General features: G+C 41.3%; 2 protein-coding genes across 5 annotated transcripts in view; one reads left to right on the plus strand and one right to left on the minus strand.

Moving 5' to 3' along the window:
• Nucleotides 1-27: 27 nt before the first annotated feature.
• On the plus strand, nucleotides 28-4,107 carry LOC139989461 (GPI mannosyltransferase 1). The gene has a single exon (XM_072007915.1). The coding sequence runs from the start codon at nucleotides 185-187 to the stop codon at nucleotides 1,334-1,336; it is 1,152 nt and encodes a 383-aa protein (XP_071864016.1). The 5' UTR covers nucleotides 28-184; the 3' UTR covers nucleotides 1,337-4,107.
• The window catches only part of LOC139989447 (irregular chiasm C-roughest protein), a 177,738-nt gene continuing 162,083 nt past the window's right edge, over nucleotides 1,527-17,181 (minus strand). For 3 of the 4 annotated variants that reach the window (XM_072007888.1, XM_072007887.1, XM_072007890.1), the window contains 6 exons: nucleotides 16,105-16,345; nucleotides 14,923-15,078; nucleotides 14,077-14,324; nucleotides 13,144-13,379; nucleotides 12,340-12,469; nucleotides 1,527-12,023 (listed from right to left, as the gene is read on the minus strand). In XM_072007888.1, coding sequence (XP_071863989.1) covers nucleotides 11,925-12,023; nucleotides 12,340-12,469; nucleotides 13,144-13,379; nucleotides 14,077-14,324; nucleotides 14,923-15,078; nucleotides 16,105-16,345 — 1,110 coding nt within the window. In that variant the 3' untranslated portion in view covers nucleotides 1,527-11,924. The remainder of the gene's footprint in view (nucleotides 12,024-12,339; nucleotides 12,470-13,143; nucleotides 13,380-14,076; nucleotides 14,325-14,922; nucleotides 15,079-16,104; nucleotides 16,346-17,181) is intronic. The other variant, XM_072007889.1, reaches the window with a different exon arrangement.

Below are 17,181 nucleotides of genomic sequence, written 5' to 3' on the forward strand. Positions count from 1 at the left end.
CTGCATGTGTATTAGCAAAGTCTAATTTGCAAAAAGGTGACTGTGAAAGGGAGTTTAAGGAATTTAAGACATGCCTAATGAGAGCTGCTGCAAAAAATAATACAAAACTATAAAGTAAAGTAAAGTAAAACTTTATTTGCTATAAAGAATTGTTTATTTAAGAAGAATATGTAAATTCTTAAAAATGAGTGAATTTTTGTCATTTAAGGCACATTGTGTATTAGCCTTTATTTTCAGAATAACTTTAGTATTTTACTCAAATTTTCATGATAAAACATTTAATGTTCCATATACTGATGTAGATTATAAGGTATTTACCGATGCCGCGAGACACATGGTAGAAGGATCATCGCCGTTTGAACGAGCCACATATCGCTATACACCATTGTTAGCGTTTATTTTAACACCTAATATTTTCATAAATGAAAATTTTGGGAAAATCTTATTTTCCTTCCTTGATATTTTGGTAACAATTTTAATAAAAAAAATTGTGGCTCTACAAAATTATAATGAAAAATTACAATGTATATGTGCTTTTACATGGCTTTATAATCCTTTTACAATTGTAATTTCAACCAGAGGGAATGCAGACACTGTGACAGTCCTTTTAGTTATGATAACTTTATATTTGTATCTGCAAGATAAGTTCATTCTAGCAGGTTTATTTCATGCTTTGTCAATTCATTTTAGATTATACCCTATAGTGTTTATTATACCTATGTATCTGGCTCTTCGCGATAAAAGTTATGTCATACCAACCAAAAATCAGTTAAAGCTGGTACTTAGTTGCGTATCATTAATAATTTTTTTGACAGCTATAAATTATTATTTCTATGGTTATAAATTTCTTTATGAAAGTCTCATTTATCATATGATACGCAAAGATCCCAAACATAACTTTTCCGTTCATTTTTACATGCAATATTTATCTGCTGATCAGCTATCTAGCGTAATTAACAAAATATTCACTTTCTTGCCACAACTGATACTACTAGTATTATTGTCATATAAATATTCAAGCAAGTCTCTTCTGCCATTTGCAATGTTCACACAAACCATGGTAATGGTGATGTATAATCCAGTACTAACATCACAATACTTTTTTTGGTATGTGTCTCTTTTACCATTGTGTCTCCCGCGCTTTGGATTAACCTTACGTAGATCACTATATTTGTGTCTTGGTTGGATTCTCAGCCAAAGCCTTTGGTTATTGGCTGCTTATTTATTGGAATTTCAAGGGTTGAATACTTTTATGTATATGTGGATTGCTAGTTTATCTTTTTTCGCTGTCAATGTGAAAGTTTTGAACGACATTATCGCATACTATAATTTTTAATTAGAAATTAAAAAATGACATTATTATTATTTACGTTAAATATAATTAGAAATAAAAATATATGTTATCTGTGCAACGTGAAATGACGTTTTTTGAGAATAAAAGAGAATAAAATTGAAATCGAAAAATCTGCAAATCCCTATCCGAAACTATCACGAGTTTAGTGACAGTGGTAGAAATATTAGATACGTGGTTAATGATTCGTAATTTTATTCTTGCAGGAATACAAAATACTTATTTACAGATGGTTTCGTAAAGTAATAGTGGTAGATTCTTAAAAGGAATGTAGATATAGTAATAATAATACAATAATAGTAAATCTTAATGTAGTAATCTAGATCAATTGTGAGCAAGAGCATCCTTTGGATCATTTTTAGAAATATTTCTGTCGTTTATTTCTAAGCTGCTAATGTGATGATATTTAATATTATGGGGATATTGCTCATCAAATTATACGAGAATGCTTCTCACAATTTCTAACATCATTCAAACGATACTAATTATTTCATTTACACAAAGTATAACAAAATATCATCGATCAAATCACGATTCGGACTGAAAGAAATAGCATTTCTTTAGTAAATATTTGAACGCGATATATTTACGATCACGTTGAGAGACAAACTTCGAACGTAAAGAGAAATTATCCCAAGTGCAACACGAAATGACCCTATGGATACATGAATCATAAATGAAGAAAGTAACTCAAGTATAGTTCGTACAACTATAGGTCATCACGGCAGACGATGCAACATATAAAAATAGCATTATTTTCTTTCATTGCTTTCGTTTACAGTTTATTGAACTGTGTGCTATGTGAAATAATCTATTTTATTTCCCTTGACGTGAACAGACAGTTGATTTCTGCCCGAAGTCGGTCTCACCGGCTAGGACACAAATCACCGATAATACAAGGAAGTTAACAGAAGAAGTGATAATTCCAAACCTTGCAGCGATTCTCGAACAAACGCATGAATCTCTAAATAGTCGGTGTAAATTTCGTGTACCGGCTGCAAGGTCCAGAAGTTACGTACTTCGGTTTTAAAGTTTTACGCTATATCGATAAATCAATTGTCACCATTCTAGACAGAAGAATAAGTTACATCTCTGAGAGAATAAGGAAAACGAAGAGAACACTCCGGGTTTGCGTGACGCGAAATACTCCTTATTATACCCAGAGGATTGGCGAATAAAGCCCGAGCGTCGCTCACTCTTATTTCTGCACGAGGGGAGCAAAAGAGTACGAAAGACGGCGCTCGTTAGAGGATATGCGTGCTCAAGTGCATTTACAAGGTCGCAAAGCAACAATATGTCTCGATGTATGCGGCTTTAAGACGTGCGTAGAGAAACGTGAAATCACTCGATATCGCACGCACTCGGCGTACACGCGCGTATTTTTACAATGGAACGATGCAACTTTTAAGCGCATCCGGACCACTCGTTCCTTCTTGCTTTTCCACGCATCGAAAGACTCTCATTTCTTCGATATTATCGTTGTATCTATTTCCTCCCTTTTCTTTCCCTCTATCCTTTTCTTTTTTTTTTATTCCTTTTACTCTTTTCTCTTCTTCCCTTCGGTTAGTCCTTTGCTAAAAAAATTAAAGCAAATACGATAAAACGTAAAAAATCCACGAATACGTGTTCCAGAGATAGACTTTGTCGTGGTTGTGGTGCACGGAGATTCGAAGAGGGATTGGTGAAGAAGGTATTGGTATTGGGAGGAGAGATGCGATTGCAGACAAGAAATGGGATCGTCTTGCATGGAATGAAGGGTGAAAACGTGAGACTACGAGGGCTGTTATATGGCAAAGATTTAATAAAATATGATAACAGCAGTGATACACATTACACTCTACGAGAAGTATAAAATAAACGGCACTGGCTGCTTAATAATTAGTATGTAAATCAATTAACTATAAATAATTATAATAATAATAATAAAAATCGTTGTTGTGTTATAATGATGGATGATAAGTCGCGTAAACAAAAATGTACACCTTACAAGTACGAAATTTTTTGCGCCGATCGATCACGATGATTACGATAATAGACGATGGATACTTATCTAAAAAAAAAAACATACTTCAATATATATATATGAATATATACTTATGCTAACAATAATAATTAAAAAAAGAGGAGAAAGAATAATTAAAGCACTCGGTGTAACGCATGAATAAATGCATCATCAAATTTATACGACATAAACTCAATTAATATACACAACATTAAAATAAACATTTCTTTGGTCTTGTCGTTTCTTTTCTTTTATTCGCGTTGCAAGAAAGAAAAGAAACGTGTCCCGTCTCGTAAAATTTAGTTCTCCGGGCAAGGAAAAAGAAATTAGAAGAGACAAAAATGAAAATAAAAGAACATACGAAGTTCGATCAAAGGGTGAGTGTACTTATGGCAGTGAGGGGAAGCGAGTGGGCTGAACGGAAATGATGAAAGTTTCAATGTCAGTTTTATCGGCCAGGTGTACACTAGTGGTAAGGGCACGCGTTAATACCTATCGACTGTCGCGACGCGGAAAACATTGAAAATTTCTAAGCTTCTTCTTATTTTCTTTTCTTTGTTCCTTTGTACTTACATGTCCTTAAGGTTATATGGTGCGCGCGCGCGTGTGTGTATGTTTCGCGAAGTGATCGAAGGGGAATGAGAAAATGCGACAGACGTTAGCTAAACTCGGAATAAAAAGTTTTTTTCATTGGCACACTGTCGATATCGAAGAGTAAGACTCGGTAATTTTTTTTTCGCGGTACGTTCCTCGATTCTCAAGAAAACAAAATCTTTATTTAACTCTCTCGCTCCCTTTCACTCTAAAATGCGCTCTCTCTCTCTCTCTCTCTCTCGCTCTCTCTCTTTCTCTCTCTCTCTTTCTCTCCCTGTTTTCACTAAAATTTCTTTCTCGCTAACGGAAGATCTTGTGCGAACAATGTTTTGTCTTTTCCCGTGGGTTTCGTTTTCGCGTCCAATCTTTGCGCTACAGGTATGTACGTGCGAGGAATTTTGGATCGAATTGCGATCGAACCAATACGGATCAAAGTTTCATGATTTTCGAAGCATATATTTTTCATATTTTATATATATATATATCTTTCTTTCCGATGCGGATGAAAAATGTGTATCGTTTCTGACAAATCGACCTGGTTTCCGTTAAAACGTAGAGAGGGATGCGTCCAACCGTCAAAGTGGCGATAGCAATTCGTTTGTGCATTGTAGATCCGCGTATGACGTATCCTGTTGTCACAAAAGAGCGCTTGATCGCGAAATACGAAGCTACGAAATTCACGATGGCCGGTCGTTGATTTTCATATCGCGTTCGCGGCGATTCAATTCACTGTCAGGCAGCGCGATAGTAAGATCGATGATCGATCGTCAAACAAAAACCCCAGAAACAGCGACTCTCTTCTTCCTTCCCTTCGTTTTTTATAAGGAGATCTCAAAAAAGTGTCTAGCTAAATTGTTTCGTTAGGCTATTATGATACAAAGTAATGTACACTAAAAAGTATGATTCGCTGTTCATAGTCAAATCTCTAGTGTTCGAAATATTTACACACGTTTATTTATTCATTCTCCTTTCGTTCGAATTATCCTATAGTCCACTTGGTGCACTTCTGTTCGTTTCGTCAAAGGATCATCGATATTGACCGATTCGCTGATGAAATATCAACGTACCGAGTATCGGCTGCAAGGCGTGTGTACGCGATGTTGCCTAGGTATATAATTATATATATATATATAATTTCGTTTTCCCCTCTATTCTTTAACAATTAAATATCAGTTCACTTTCAATCGAAACGGTCGGTTTGTTCGAAAAATCGATCGAGTTAAAAAAAGGTTGCGGTTGGGTGGCTATGCCGAGTTACGCTGAACGCGCGTATGTAAACGGATCGATAATAACTCGTTATCAAATACGGAGGGTGGAGTCGGGGGATGGATAGTCAGCGGAATAGTATTTCGGCGAACTTCATTCGTGGCGCAGGTTTCGGCTTGCGAAGTTTGCCAATTCGATGCGCGATAGCGTCAGGGATGTAACGGGTTCGCAACAAAAGTTCTTGCATTTAATCGCGTTACGAGAGTTTCCTTCGAGTTTCGATGTATTTCTTTTAGATCGAGTTACCCTTCGTTCGGTTAATTTACTTTTCGCCTCGGTGTGGCATTTGCGCCACGCGACTCCTCGCGTTACACCTCGTGTGTTACACATCGTTACCGTTTTCTAGCGTCGTTTCTTTTTTCCATCGTTACTTCGCCGAACGTTCTCCGCAATTAGCACACGCATTATTACCGCAATCGACCATTATGGTCGGGCATTAGGTATTAGCCTTCGCCTTGGAACGTATTTTCCTACGAGATGTTCGGAATTTTTGTCGAGCTTCTTTGTCGAGCCAATTGTCTAATGTTACAAGAACTTCGTTGCATCTCCGTAACGTAATTGAAATTCCATTGTGCGCGGTTTAATTGTATGTATAAGGAAAATTCGATTCGAACGAATGTGATTCAGACATCATTAGGAGAGGCCGAGAAAGGCCAGGCTACCGCTTGAAAACTGGAGGAAGGAAAAGCAAAAAAGTAACGGACGACAGAAAAAATAATGGTAATAACATGTTTATCGTAACATGATTTTTCGATAGATATCGCGAACGTTCCTAATTATTACCACGAGCTATTCTGTCGTGTTCTTTTTCTCTCTCTCTTTTTCTCATTTTATATGAGAGATTGATCCAAACCGAGTCACGCGACTTGTGCACCGACCTCTTCGTACGCGAATTTATCATGCATCGCTAACGTTCGATGCAGTTTCAACGAGCAGTCGTTTACAGTCTTTTCTTTCCCGTTTTGTTCGTTTGTTTAGTGTACCGGTAAAACAGTCTATCGTATTTGTAAAAGTGGATCGATGTTCGAGGGTGTGTTTGTTTTTTGATGCGCGTGGACCGAAACGTTGAATGGAAGAGATTGTTTCACGAGATGATTTTTTATACCGGGGACGAGTGTGATAAGAGTGCGTTTTCGTTAAGTTGTTCCCAAGCGTTGTCGTTCGAGACGTACCAAAAGTCGAATAAATTCCTGGCGCGTTCGTATCAAAAATTATTGGTCGAGATTACTACACACGGTGTACGTTGAAAAGTTTCTTTCTGTAAAAACGTAATGGATTTGTCGGATGATAACTTAGCGATACTCTCCCTTCGATTTCATACAAACGACACGATCAAGAAGATTATCGCACACAATAAACAAAAGAAACGTCGCTTCGTCGAGAATTCAAAGTGCAAGTCTTTGATCGAACGGATGGTCGGTCTGAATCAGAAGTGCTCGTATCGCTTCAGAACGATCATCCTTCTTTTTTCTTTTTTCCTACCGCCCTTACGATACTCGTACGATAACGATCGCTGTCGATCGGATCCTCACCGCTATATTATACAAACGATACGCCGATTAATTTTTAAAGATTCGCAACGATTCGCTTGAATTCCTTTTCGCAGGCAGCATTACACGCCGCGTAACGCTTTCTGAGAAAAAAGCTTTAACATCGAGAAAAATATGGGGGTATATATCGTATCTCCTATATGTCGCTCAGTCGAATTCGAAATAGCGTTTTTTTTTTTCTTTTTTTTCTTTATACTCAGTAATCGATGCAACGTGTTTAACGTAGCTTTTATGGATAGCACGCGAAAAAGTGTTCATTTTCTAAAAAGTCACTTTCCATTTCACAAATGCGTGGACGGGCGACTCGATCGTTTTTAAAATATATGCTCCTCGATATCGAGCTCTTTGCACGCTAATTCACATATCTCGTTTGGAGTTTGACAGTATTTTGTTGTATTTTTTTTTTTTTTTTTTCTTTGTTCGTTCAAGTGTTCTCGTTTTTAAACCCGAAAGCGTCAAGGCGTTATTTACGCAACGAACGGTATGGCACATCTCTTGAATCAAAACGTTGCCTCTTTCGTTCTTGTGTTTCCTCTCGTTCACGCCTCAAAATCGGGAATCCTGATTGAATCATTGCCATTCGTTTAACTCTGTCGCGTGAAATAGTAAAAACGATCGGATCGCCGGATAAGGTTTGCGAAATAGTTAGTAATAGGCCATAATCCCTAATCGTAAAGTATGAAATGTATCAACAAATTTGAAAAAACTTCCCTCGTTCACCCTATTAGGCAATATTTTCCCTTTCTTCATCCCTTTCTCTACTCATTCTCTTTGACATTTTTTCCATTTTCGCGCGTAGTTAGAGAACGCATAACCGTTCGTCACAGGACTCGTCATAAATTGCCTAACAATATCGCGCTTTATAACACACAGCGTGACCGAGCCGAGCGCGAAGTTTCCTCATCGAGATGCGGCGAACGTTTCGAAATTCTTTCGAGAGGCGCGAGTTTGCGCGTCGCGAGAATAAACCTTTCAATGAAAACAACGACGTCGGGAATTGCACGAAACGAAATGATTGCACTATAGAAAAATAAACTATTCGAAGTTATCGATCATGCTCTTACCCGCGAACTTCCTCAAACCGGAATAAGCGAACAGAAGTTCCGCGGGAAGAGATTCGCGCGCGATATCTCGAGTTCGCATGGTGAAATCGCACGGCCACGTTCGAGGAGGAAACTTCGCGTTGGCTCTCGTTCCTTTCTTTGACTAAAGGCGAAGAAATCGATATAATTTAATTAATAATTGACAGATAACCAATTAATACGTATAGGATGGCCCTGCGGCAAGAAGGCGCAAACTCCTAAGGTTCAAACGACATAAACTTTTCTAATTTTAACATTGCCCTGGACCATCCAGTACATTGATTGTAATTACTTCCCGCAGTATACTTCGTTATAACCTACATTTTTATAATAGAAATCATGTGTCTGTATGTATAGATCTCTCTCTTTTCCTCTTTCTGACATGGCCTCGTGCCGTCTGTAAATGTACGCGGATTCGTTTCCACGGATCGAACGAGTGTTTCCACCGTGTACATTTTTTATGTCTTTTGTTTCTTTCTTCACCCCTCTGAACCTGTACAATCCGGAATTCCACCAAGCATTTATACATTTACACGTGACGTGTGTGCGATCGTACGCGCAAGCGCGCGTGCCGCGAAACGGCGCCCGGGCCTTCTGGCACACGCGCATGCGCACAGTATTTCGTTTGCGCGCTTTGAATGTGAAAAGTTCAAAATTCTTTCTCTTTCTCTCACAGTCATTCTCGCCATTTTTGCTTTTACACTCGTTAACACTCACCCACGTACGCTCTCATACTTTTAAATAGTTAACAGTAACATCAGGATGAATATTGTACAGAATGATTGATGTACAATAATCTGGACTTCCGGTGGACAGTTCCATGGCCCGGAAATGGGAGACTCCGTCGACGAGGCTGGTCGATTTCGCGACAAGAAGAACACGGCGATCGAATTACGAGAGGAAAGATACTTACGAGTACGATAATACTACACTGTGTAATTTCGTTCCGATCTGACCGCGTTCTTCTCGACGAAACGATTCGAGTGCGAACAGAGGAACTGATCGTTTCGTGACGACGGACTGCGCACGATTGTGGTCGATCGTGGGATCGAGAATGAGTTCTCGATAGGAAGGAAGTATTTATATTACGAATACTGATTTTCTTTCTCTTTTTCGATCTACGACGACAGGGTCGAAAACTTTCGAGGGGAACTGTCCGTCGCGAAACTGTCCGCATAGTATTAGATATGCATATAATATTTTATCTTTTCATTCTTTTTCACAGTTACAAAACTAACTAAATCTTACGAGATACGGTGAGCAATAATTCCAGTTATGTACAGAAATTATGTTACATACGTCTGAATATAAAGATATTTTCTCCACAATACAAATGTATATTCATTCGCATTTTTAGCTCTGAATGCGCCACGATCACCGTCATCGTTCATTCGAATCCCATCGTCGTCACCGACACGTTTGCTCGAGCTCTACATTTCCTTTTCTTCTTTTCCTGTTCTTTTCTTTTTTTTTTTTTTTTTTTTCTAATTCTGTTAATCACCGACGCACCATGCGAGTATGGGGCCAATCCGTAGCGTGCAGCCTTTTTCTTTCGAAATCGTTTTAGTAATTGATAGGCTACCCTGTTTCGTTATCGTAATCAATGGTATTATGCTCGCTGCATAGCATCGCGACGTCAATGAGCGATGTATCTGTTTGTTTCGTTTTTTACCGTGTTTTTCTTTGAACTTGAGGATTCTCTATCTCGAGGCCGTAGATCATCGTCGAGGAGAACTTAATAAGTCTGGATCCTCGTTCGACGAGCTACTGGGATTGCAAACGAACAAAAAAACATTTTCGACAAGAACGAAGATAACATAATAACGATTGTAATCGAACGAAGAATTCTCGGCCAGTTTCTCTTCCTTTTTTCCTTTTTAAGTCGCGCTCCTTGTTTTCTCCCGAAACGAGATACACGACCAATTACATCTAACACGTTGTTTCCTCTGCTTGATCGTCTATTAGTTAATATCGTTATAATATTATTTACACGAAGCTGTTCCACCCACAAACGAGCTTATTCCGATACAGCTTTGCTTTTGTAGCGCCACCAAACTATAGGCCCTATGTTCGTATTGACAACAGGTGATATATTTATATATGTATATATCTAATCATTTTAGCTATCTATTTTACAAAGATCGGCCCGTGGGACGTTTCGATCGCTTTCCAAACGTGCGTATTTTCACGATTGAAAATCCTCAGGCCGGAAGGAGACACGAGATCGCGATCAATCTTGTCAGACAAGCAGCACGATCCGTTCGAAGTGTCCTTTTTTCTCATCTAGTGCGCTTACTTGCGAATACTGCGCGAGACCTAACATTTTTCCCTACAAATAAAAAAAAGGCAGCGCGACACAGCGTGACGTCGAAGTAGCAGCCGAGACGTTATGCCTGTTCGTGTTGACGACGCGATCCAACGATTTCTTCGTATTCAACACGTCACTCTTACCTGGACATCCGTCTACGTATCACATGTTCAAAACGCGAATTATCCGTACGAAGCACAATTATTCGATGTTCATTATTTTCTTGTTCACCTCGTGGCGTTTTCCCTCGTTTAGGAGACTGCTACTACGACCACAACGATCCGCGATGAAATTCGATTCTCATTTCTTCTTTTTTTTTCTTTTCGTTACGTTTCGAATGAACATTAAATACTTATCGAGATCTATAAGTATGCGAATAAAAGATTGTCGATACCGAGTGGTCTGTTCTCGTTCCGAAGAGCTCCTTCGATTTACGAACCTAACCACCGTCCTTCGTTTCTCGCTAATCCACCAACTACCCATTTTAGATGATCATTCCCTTTCTTCTTCTTCTTTTGTTTTTTTCTTGTTTTAATTGATTTCTATCGAACCACGTCGAGCCACGTATTTCTTTAACGTTTACGATAACCCCGTTTATCCTAGTCCAGTCTCTTCGATGTACAAAGTCGACTATCTTATTTCTATTAGACGATAGAGAAAAATACACTGTGTTCCCGAGTCGATAAAGGAACCTTCTTATCCCTCGATTCAGTCTTCTTAAATGGAGTACCACGCGTAGTCAAGGCTAATCAATTCTTCTCGACAAGCTCGATCGGTCATTGTCGTTACCACAGTTGTTCGCCATTAATTCGATTCTTGTTTCTGCCGTTTCTCGAAGTCGGCCAACAAACTTTACAAGTCTCCTCGCATCCTTCACGATCTTCCTATACCGATCGAATAGCTTACAAGTTTGACGAGAGCTGTTTTTTGCCAGACTCTATGTTCTCAAACATTCTTAAGCGTTCACGTTTGCCCGTTGTTTCACCAGCTCGTAGCGCATTCACTGAATAATCGTAGTGTCAATTCCTTCGTAAGCAGGAACGTATCGTAGACTCTGCCGGCCCGCCACGCTCATCCTCTCGTGGATCCTCCTGGGCATCGTTTCCAGTAGGTAAATGCCTCTCGCGTATGTCTTCTTCTTTGCCAACAGTTTCTTCGTAACATCCACGCCGGGATACTCGGTAAGCTCTTGCGGTTCTTCGCTCGTTCCAACTTCTTGTAACCTTTCGATCGTGTCCCGAGAGATGTCACGGACAATCCGGTTCTCCTCGCTTTGCCCGCGTGGAATCGTCAAACTTTGTACGTTCGACATATCCAAAAGATATTCGTCGATCGTCGAAGACGCAGGAAACGGTTGCACGGTTCGATGGCGCTGCTCCACGAGTTGTCGATGATCACGGCTGGCCCTTCGTAATTGTCGTAACACTATCTCGATGTACTTCAATGCTTCGCCGTTTTCAGCCATTCGTTGTGCTCGTCCCTTCAATCGAAATTTCCTCGTCTCGTCCTTCGACTTCGTTTCTCCGAGCAATCGTTCGACTTCTGGCACGCGTGCGATCGTACAAGCTCGTCGAACGATATCACGATCTTCGAATTCGACGCTATCGTGGCTCTGATAAGGGTAGTTCTCCTCTAAGTTTTCCGCGAGAAACTTTTCGTGCGACCTGAGCGTATTCGACTGCCGAGTCCATTCGATGGCTTCACGGTTCTCGAAGGCGGTACTAGTTAGGTCCGAACGTCGACGGTTCTAGTTCGGATAGACCCCCTGGCCTCATACGTGCGTCGCTAACGTCCCTACCGCCGAGGTACGCTTTACCGTCGCTACTCCACCGTTTGGGCCGCCCGTGATGTAGTGTGCCGAAAGTGGTGCCTGCAAGATTATCAAAAAGTTACAGAAAATTAGTGGTTTTCTCATTGATCGTTGCATGGAGCTCGTAGGAATTGTAACGTTTGAATCGATAGGGATTTTGCAGTGAACGCACTTAATGAACATAACACTGAACAGGAGTGGGCGGTGTAACATTAAAAATAAGATTGATTTAATCGGCGCGATTAGAATCAATTGGTTGCACAACTATCTCGAACAAGATCTAAACTCGAACTAGTTCAGGTGAGCGTAGGAATGTACCTGAGATGTCGTAACTGTGCCTCGGAATTTGACACACATTCACTGCCATTGTACTAACCTGCGGTCCAGCACCGTTCAAGGTATTCAAGCTATTCATTCTCATTGCTTGCGTGTAGGGCGGTGGTGCTGGCGTTACTCCCGGCACAGCCGTGTGTGGCGCGTGTCTCAGCTGCTCCGCGGCTGACATTCTATTGTTTGGCAGAGGAAAGAACGATCAGAACAATTTCTTGCGTGATCGATATTATCGTATAAAATATCGCGATTATAGTGTGTATAGGTCGTTCGAGAATTGTTTGATCGAACGACGAAGCGCGGATTTGTTCGATTAATATTAAACGTGACTGGGATCTGTTCGAATCGACGTTATAAATATTCAAGACAGACGATTCATAATTTACGTGGAATATAATTAATCCCCGGAAACGATTGTACACGCGGCGCGGCAAATCCGTTAATCAATACGTCGTAAATATTATAACGTTAACGCGTACGCTGTCCAACGTCAAATAGCTTCTCGAAATAGCGGCCGTATCATCTTCTATTACTCTGCCGCATCTTTACACGACACGTTCGATCATCCCTCTACGAACTCTATTCTTTTCAACGATTTCCTTTCATTCGCCGTCGATTCATGGAATATCACGTTCCAAACTACCGTCGACTATAATTTCATCGTCTTCGGTGCAATTCGTGCGCGCCTCTGTAGGATTACTGCGCCAAAACACAATTACAGTGGGTCAAAGCTTCCTCTATTATCCAGAGCGTCGAACTAGATTGCGGGCTTGATGACACAGGGGGCGCGAGTTCCATTGATACCGTCCCGGCATGGCAGAGGCGGCAGCCAAGTCCCTGAGAACTTTACCTGAGGTAGGGGTTTCCATACGTTGCAGAGAAACGTGGGTCGATCGCTGGGGTGGTTTGCGGAGTGGAGGAGCCCAAATTCGCAGAACTCAGACCGATCTTCTTTGAGGCTAGTATGCCGCCAGACGGTATCCTGCTTAAGGATTCCCGTGACGCACCCACTCCTTGCGTCGTGGGCGGCATATAGTCGCGGGTATAATCTACGTACGGTACGTAACCATTATTGTTACTACCGTCCTGCAACAAACGAAACAAAAGGGCAAATATTAGCGACAAATATCATGATTTCCCAGTAATTCTTACAAACCGTTCGTTCCAGCACGGGATGAATATACCTAACGATCAAAAACACTTGGTAATTACCATACACAGAATGTTTGTTCTTGCTGCTTTATGAAAACACGAAAGACGGAACGTGCCGGTCGTGCCGAATATAAAATTAATTTTCTCGACGCTCGCGACGTAAGGTCGTGGCATCGACCCGTAAGACGTTCGTGCACGGTCGACGTTGGCACGGGTTCCGCGACCCAGGAACATTTCTAGGTCTCGACATTATAATTCGTTCAGTGTGTACAGAAATTAGGATCGGTACAGATTATCATAGTAAAAGGGAGATCTGAGACGTGGTCGAATTCCAAATGTTCCACGCAGCAAAGCTTGGAAAGGGTATTAGGATTCGGTGGGGAAATTCTTAAAAACTGCAAATTAAATCTACACGGTTCGCGTGAGTGCATGCCCAGGGGAGAGATTCTACGCTTTAATATGCACTCTAGAAGCTCGCTGTTTCTTCGTGAAATAAACTAGATTACGCTCTGGCTCCGGTTCTTGGCACCCTCCTCGTGCAAAACGCGAGATTGCGAGCAGAGAAATTTTCGGACGCGAATACTAGTAGTTCGAACGCATTGTAGTATGGCATTGGTTATATTATACTTACGTTATTCTTCGGCGGGAACGAAGGTTCCGTGTAATCGGCGCTGTAACGATAACCCAGGGGATTGGGTACAGGGCCGGCCAGCGCCAAAGCGTTCACACCTCTCGTGCTTCCTTCGCCCTCGCTGTCAAGCGCTGTCACGCTCTCCGCGTTGCTGACACTCGATCCCGCCCGTATATCCGCTTTAACGTCCGACAGGTTGCTGCTTCTGTCACTTTCTCGATATCTATCCGCGTTCGAATCTGTTTCCTCTGTCGGCGAAAGAAATTCGAAAAGATCAGCATTGGGAAAAATAAGATTCCAGACGAGAGTGTTATATCCTGCGTGACTGTCCATTGCATCGAGTATTTATCGAGGATTAGAATACAAAACGGTCTGTAAATGGAGTCGATGCCGATTACGATCGAGAAAATAAATACTTGGATGTATTAAGTAGAAAAATATATCGGATAACTCTGTTACGAAACTATAAAGCGTATAATCGCTGGAAGAAAAAATTAAGCTGGATCAAGCATAAACAAACGCTTTAGAAAGCTACTGAAGGACCACTAGATATCGCGCGTTGACTCCACCCAAGTTCGTTTGAATACCAGCTCGCTACTTATCAGACTCGTTTGCATTCAATGAGCTATCATTTATCCACGGTTATATGTATACGTTTTTCCGTATCGTTAACGATAGATGCCGAACGATAACGTTGGTGTCTCTTTCATAGACAGGAAGAATTCGGAGCAGTCGAGCGACTGGGTGGAAATGATGAAATCTCGAGTCACGAAAAACGATAAAAGCAATGGGAAACGGACGTGACTAATGACGTTATAATTCGTTCGAACATGATATTTCACTCACGCATATCAGTCTCTTGAGTCTGGGCCGTCCTCGGTCGTGGCTGTTTGATGCGGTCGCGGCACTGTAGAATGAGTATAATGATCACGCCAATCAGGATCACGCAGACGACCAATCCACCGATGATGAGAATCAGTTGCCAATCGACTGGAATCAACGCTAAGCGTCACGAATGGTTAAAATCTCGGCTGTTTGGCTCAACGAGTGAAACAATATCGTTCTCATCTCTTTCCTTTTTATATTTTCACTTCCTCTTCAATTTTCCTCTTAAAATTGCGCGACGATCGGTGTTTGCGCCCGACGACGAGTTCACTCTAGTATAAAATTGTCGGACGCGAGTGCGCGCGACTGCTTAACGATGCGGATTAAATTTTTGTAAAGTGCACGCGGAACGCGCGTCGGTTAATTGAATCCCGTGGAATTTATGACGTGGTCCGGAGCGTGTATCGATGAAAATTTACAGAATCAACCGGCTGAATTAGTAGAACGAACGCCGTGCAGTCGAACGGACGGATCTGTGAAAGATCGGTCGGAATTATCGAGAAAAAATTGGCTAGGTTCGATCGAAAGTTACGATGAACAAGGATCGCTGCAAAAATTGAGACTTAGAGTGCCATTTGTTTTCGTTATTTTTGTTTCCATCGGACATGTTCAAATAAAAAACTTCGACTCGTATTTTACTACAGCCTGTCTGACTGGCCAACGAATCGCCGGTTCATCTTGTCACTGCTACGATCGAACGTATCAGATACCGACGCGTGTTTCACAAAAATGCAAAATCACCGACCGTACACACACTCTGTGGTTTCACTCGATACTCCGTCACCGATGTTTTTATTTCATCGTAGGACGAACGATCGCGATTTGACGGATTTGGAAATGCGGTTGGTTAAAATTCCGTGCCGATCTCGAAGCCTTCGAAACGCGTGACTCCGTCGTCGAACGAGATTCGATTTTTTCCCATTGATATATTTCTCGTCTTGTCCCTGGAACGCTTGGAGCGTTTTTTATGGACCGAAAACGTAGCAGTTTTTCGAGGACGCGTCGCGCATACATGGAAGAAAAGCATGAAATCGCGAGAGGAAAGAATGCAGAGAGCGAGTAAGAGAGAAAGAGAAAGAGTAAGAAAGGAAGAAAAAAGAGAGAAAGAGAAAGGTAGGTCGTTTATAATGGATATGAACTTACTGTGTGCCGTCAGCTTGATTATGACGGAATCCGTGCCGAAGCTATTCGTGACCGTGCAGTTGTAATCCCCGAAGTACGTGGATATGGGATCGAGCAGCGTGACAGTGCTGACGACTCTCTCGCCGGTGTATTCCTCCTGCACATGGAACGGCGTATTGTTCGACGAGAAATTGAGCTCGCGACCGGCGAAGCTCCATACCACCGAGTCCGCTTTTGGCACAGATACCGCGGTACACTTCACCTGCGAAATCGAGGAGGAATAGTCGAATAAAAATCGCTTCCAATTGCCAGACATTTGCTCCCTTCTTGCCGAATCGACCGATACCCGTGTGTGGTTCTCTTTCTCGTGTGTCTCGTTTTTCAAGACCATCGAGCGTTGTACATTGATGGGTAAAAATGAAGAATAAAAAAGAGGAAAACAAGCGAGTTAAAAAAAAAAAGGGGAGAGGAAATATGGTTAGTCGATGGTTGTATTCGCCCTATGAATGTTCATCCGCCTAGTCTAAATTCTGTCGAAAAATATCCGGTCGCTTTGCGTCGCTATTCTAAACCATCTGTTACATAGATTCCGAGGCTGTTCGATTTTCGGAGACACAGAGTCTAGCGATGCGGTTGCGGTTTTCGCATATTTTCCATAAATGCCTCGTTTCGGGTCCCGGCGCGCAAGTTATGGCTGATATAAATCGGAGCCGCGTCGCGTTCGTTGGCTTTACGAGACGTCGAAAACCAAACGAAAAATAACTGTTTTCGATAATCGACAGAAGCTTTGACGCTTTCTTTGTTATTATATATAATAGAACATACAGTTGATCGCATACCTAAGTATTCGTCTACCTAGCGCACTTGATGTGCACACATGTAGGTAAATGGACTTACTGGCTCACAAAGGTGTTTCAACACTTACAATAAAAATCTTTCTATTACATTGGTCAAATTTGAAATCAATCTGGAAACGTATATGAAAATTACAAGATACTTATTGCAAACGTGTTGAAGTGGTCACCACTTCTAAGAAAACTCTACGTCTGGTCTTTAGTTTTCTCAAGCACTGAGGCCATCGACAGCGCATAGACAAAA

This window comes from Bombus fervidus, chromosome 7 (assembly GCF_041682495.2).
Source record: "Bombus fervidus isolate BK054 chromosome 7, iyBomFerv1, whole genome shotgun sequence".
NCBI classification, from domain to species: Eukaryota; Metazoa; Arthropoda; class Insecta; order Hymenoptera; family Apidae; genus Bombus; species Bombus fervidus.